General features: G+C 34.7%; 1 protein-coding gene across 1 annotated transcript; it reads left to right on the top strand.

The window, feature by feature from the left end:
- Window positions 1-689: 689 nt before the first annotated feature.
- LOC11428387 (probable alpha,alpha-trehalose-phosphate synthase [UDP-forming] 11) lies at window positions 690-4,074 on the top strand. The gene is made up of 3 exons (XM_003610169.4): window positions 690-2,879; window positions 3,017-3,290; window positions 3,553-4,074. Exons 1-3 carry the CDS (start codon window positions 895-897, stop codon window positions 3,829-3,831), a joined length of 2,538 nt encoding a protein of 845 aa, XP_003610217.1. The 5' UTR covers window positions 690-894; the 3' UTR covers window positions 3,832-4,074.
- The last annotated feature ends 406 nt before the right edge of the window (window positions 4,075-4,480 follow it).

Raw genomic sequence — 4,480 nt, 5'->3', positions numbered from 1 at the left:
CAATGTTTCACTCTGCATAAGATGTGTAAAAGGAAAACACCAGAAAATATTTACAAGATTATGGTGCCAAAACAAAAGCACCATCTAGAATAAAAATTACAAGAGAACACACATACGAGGAATGAGGTGTTTCCACCAATCATGGTAAAAATAGGTAAAATCCATCTATTTCGACCTTAACCATAAGAAAGAATTAAACTTTACTTTGTCTAAGAGGTTAATAGGATTGAAAACCATATTTTAAAATCTATGGTTATTCCTATCATTTCAAATGATCCAAAGTGTAGCAAACCAAATAATCGTAAAATATAACTGAGAATAAATATAGTAATAAAATTAGATGTACTATTTGTTAGGAATACTGCAATTTAAAAATAAATTGATGGATTGTTCTATTTTTATGATGTTGCCGTAAAGGCCACGTGATCCAAAGAATTAGCATTGAATGCAAATTTTATACTTTGGTCTATATCCTTATCCATTTTCACCTCACCGGTTATAGCCGGTAACATTTTAAAATCCAGAAGCAAAGAATAAGCGCATAGTATCTAATGTAGTGATGAGATAAGAAGAAATCTAAACCGTCAGATAAAATTAATTAACATAATATAGAAAACCGGTTCAATTTCGTTCTTATCCATAGTGGTATAGTCACATAAAAAAGTAAGCAGAGTCTTGTATATACAGTATTTTTTTTCTTTTCTCAAAATCACACACGCTCCTCTCATAATCTTCTTCTTATATTATCTATCATATGGAATTTGAATCAGTAATTTCTTCAATTTCCATTAATCAACAACGCTTCATCTTCCTTTGCAACACTCATCTATAATCTTTTTTCACATAAACATAAACACAAACACAAACACTCCCACCTTTTTCATTTTTCAAACAATGCTTTCAAGATCTTGTTTAGGTTTATTAAACCATCAAATAACAACAATGAACAATTACGAACAAGAAGACCTAAACATAGTTCCAGAACTCATGACACCGTTCCAGAAGTTTCAACGACAATATTCCAACGTTTCAGTTCCTTCATCTCCGATTTCTCGTAAACGAAGAATGATAATAGTATCAAATCAGTTACCAATACGCGTTGTTTCATCTTCTTCTTGTGACTTGAAATTCGAATGGGACGTTGATAGCATATATTTTCAGCTCAAAGACGGTATTTCCTCTGATTCTGAACTCTTTTACGTTGGTTCGTTAAAATCACATATTGAAATTGAACCATCACAGCAAGAAGAAGTTGCCAAAGTCTTGTTAGAAAAGTTTCGCTGTGTTCCAACTTTTCTACCTTCTGAAACTCACAACTATTTTTACCATGGTTTTTGTAAGCATTATCTTTGGCCTTTGTTTCACTACATGCTACCTCTGTCCAAGAGTCAAGGTGTGCGTTTCAATTCCTCTCATTGGCTTTCATACAAAAAGGCCAATAGAATCTTCGCGGACAAGGTTCGCGAGGTTTTGAATCCTGATGAAGATTATGTCTGGGTTCATGATTATCATCTAATGGTTTTACCAACTTACTTGAGGAAACGTTTTCCTAAAGTCAAATTGGGTTTTTTTCTTCACAACACGTTTCCTACTTCAGAAATCTATAGAACAATACCTGTTCGTGAAGAAATTCTTAGGGGTTTGTTGAACTGTGATTTGATTGGATTTCATACTTTTGATTATGCTAGACATTTTCTGTCTTGTTGTAGTAGGATGTTGGGTTTGGATTATGAGTCTAAAAGAGGTTACATTGGTGTTGATTACTTTGGAAGAAATGTTACCATCAAGATTCTTCCTGTGGGGATCCACATGGGTCTTCTCGAATTGGTTTTGTCGTCCTCTGAAACAGCTAAGAGGGTGAAAGAGTTGAAGGAAGAATTTGAAGGGAAGGTTTTGATTTTGGGGGTTGATGACTTGGATTTGTTCAAAGGTATTGGGTTGAAGTTTCTGGCATTGAGGAATCTTTTGGAGGGAAATGAAAAATTAAGGGGTGAAGTTGTGTTGGTTCAGATTCTGAATCAAGCAAGGAGTAGCGGAAAAGATATACAGGATGTGAAGTTTGAGATTGAAGCTATTGCCAAAGAAGTTAATGACAAATATGGTGATGAACAATCTGGGTATAGGCCAATTGTTTGTATAAATGGTCCGGTTTCGACTCAGGAGAAGGCTGCTTACTATGCTATATCAGAGTGTTGTATTGTGAATGCTGTGAGGGATGGGATGAATTTGATTCCTTACGAGTATACTGTTTGTAGACAAGGAAGTGTTGAATTGGACAAAACACTTGGAGTGGGAAATGATGAGCCTAAAAATAGTGTTATCATTGTTTCTGAGTTCATTGGTTGTTCGCCTTCACTCAGCGGGGCAGTTCGGGTGAATCCGTGGAACATTGATGATGTTTCAGAGAAAATGAACTCAGCAATCAAAATGAAGGATTCCGAGAAGCAATTGCGGCACAAGAAGAATTATAAGTACATAAGCTCTCATGATGTAGCGTATTGGGCCAAGAGTTTTGATCAGGATTTAGAGAGAGCTTGTAGGGAGCATTATCTCAAGACATATGTGGGATTAGGACTTGATAATTTTAGAATCATTGCTTTGGATCCTAGTTTTAAGAAGCTTTGTCTTGATGACATTGCCCCTGCTTACAAAGATACCAAAAGTAGGTTGATCCTTTTGGACTATGATGGCACCATGATGCCTCAGGGATCAATTAACAAAGCTCCTAGTTTGGATGTTATCTCTCTCTTGAATTCCTTATGCAGTGATCCCAAAAATACAGTGTTCATTGTTAGTGGCAGGGGAAGAGTTTGCCTTAGCGACTGGTTTTCTCCATGTGACAAATTGGGTCTCTCTGCAGAACATGGTTACTTCACAAGGTAACATTATTCAATTAAACTTTTCAATGTAGTGTTCTTGAAATTGAAATTCATCATTCATTCATCAATGTTGCATGATCTCGATGTGTTTTTTACTTGTTGATTCATTTTATGGATTCCTTTTTGACTGATGGCAGGTGGAGTAAGGATTCTCCTTGGACGACTCTCGGATTGGCATCAGATTTTGATTGGAAAATTAATGTAGAAAAGGTGATGGCGCTTTACACAGAAGCGACTGATGGTTCCTTCATTGAAGAAAAAGAAAGTGCAATGGTTTGGCAACATCAAGAAGCAGATCCTGATTTTGGACTGTGGCAAGCTAAAGAGCTTCTTGTTCACCTTGAGAGTATGCTGGCCAATGATCCTGTAGTAGTTAAAAGGGGACAACATATTGTTGAAGTAAAGCCTCAGGTATCATAAACAAACCATCCTCTTTTATGCATATTAATCTTTTGTCATTTCTTAGTTTTCAAGAGACCAAATGAAAGATAATTCGTTTTAAGATTTCATTAGTTAATTAGAATTGGAATGAAGGTTGTTTATGAAAGTGAATTTTGTAATGATGATTCCTTTCTCTGAGTTCTTTTAAGGATTTAATTCATATACATTGTAATAGTCAGATTATTAAATTTTTTCTTTTGTAATGGTTTCATGTATTTATGTGGGAATGCAGGGTGTGAGCAAAGGTAAAGTGGTGGAAGAGCTTATATCAACCATGAGGAATGAGGAGAAGTCACCAGATTTTCTTCTATGTCTAGGAGATGATCGTTCAGATGAAGATATGTTTGAAAGCATTGCAAATTTAGCCTTACCAACCTCATCACAAGTGTTTGCATGCACTATTGGTTATAAACCAAGTAGGGCTAAATACTATTTGGATGATACTGGTCACGTTATCAGACTGCTGGAAGGACTTGCTGCTGCATCAGCGCAAAATTTAAGCACAAAATAGAAAGAAATATCTATACAGTAAAACTAATGTTGTTGTACAGAATGATAGATGCCTTCTTCATAGGTTGTTTCATTTGGGAAGGAAAAAAAGTCAATCAATACTTTTAGAATTTTACAAATTAGCTAGTTAGCTTGCTTATTCATGTAACTAGCAGCAAAATTTCTTGTTTTGTTTTGTATGACAAGGAGTGAATACAGGTTTATGCTTTTGTGAAATGAATTACCTAACAGCAATACTTCATGAGTTTGAGTTTTTAGTTAACAAACAAAGTTTATTGATAATGATCTTAATCAAATTGGGTGGGTGGATGATGTCTTGACCCTTGGTATCATTTTTAATTTAAGAATAATAAATTTAAAATTTATTTTTGTTGACTGCTTGGAGAAGCTCTCTTGATAAGGGTGAAAACTGATTTTTTTAGAAATAAAACATTTAATTCTTGATGGCTGTGCTATGATGTAGTGTATGTTTGGTTCCACATATTGAGAGTTAAAATTGATTTTGATATGTTTGGTTTTTTTCGAGTATAGTAAATGTTCTTACTTGAAGCTTAGAACTACTTTAAATTATAGAGAGAGAAAAACGTGCATTTTGGGTTGTAAATAAATGAATGAAAGACACAAACAAGCATCATATGATGTGGTTCAGA

The sequence above is a fragment of the Medicago truncatula genome, chromosome 4 (assembly GCF_003473485.1).
Source record: "Medicago truncatula cultivar Jemalong A17 chromosome 4, MtrunA17r5.0-ANR, whole genome shotgun sequence".
Lineage (NCBI taxonomy): Eukaryota > Viridiplantae > Streptophyta > Magnoliopsida > Fabales > Fabaceae > Medicago > Medicago truncatula.
The sequence above is the reverse complement of the archived record's forward strand: the minus strand, read 5'-3'. Positions and strand labels throughout refer to the sequence as shown.

Bases quoted from the DNA above. Each gene is read 5' to 3' on its own strand.
- LOC11428387 (XM_003610169.4), top strand. From the start codon at position 895: ATGCTTTCAAGATCTTGTTTAGGTTTATTAAACCATCAAATAACAACA. The intron at 2,880-3,016 runs GTAACATTATTC...GACTGATGGCAG, and splicing joins GAACATGGTTACTTCACAAG to GTGGAGTAAGGATTCTCCTT. The intron at 3,291-3,552 runs GTATCATAAACA...GTGGGAATGCAG, and splicing joins TTGTTGAAGTAAAGCCTCAG to GGTGTGAGCAAAGGTAAAGT.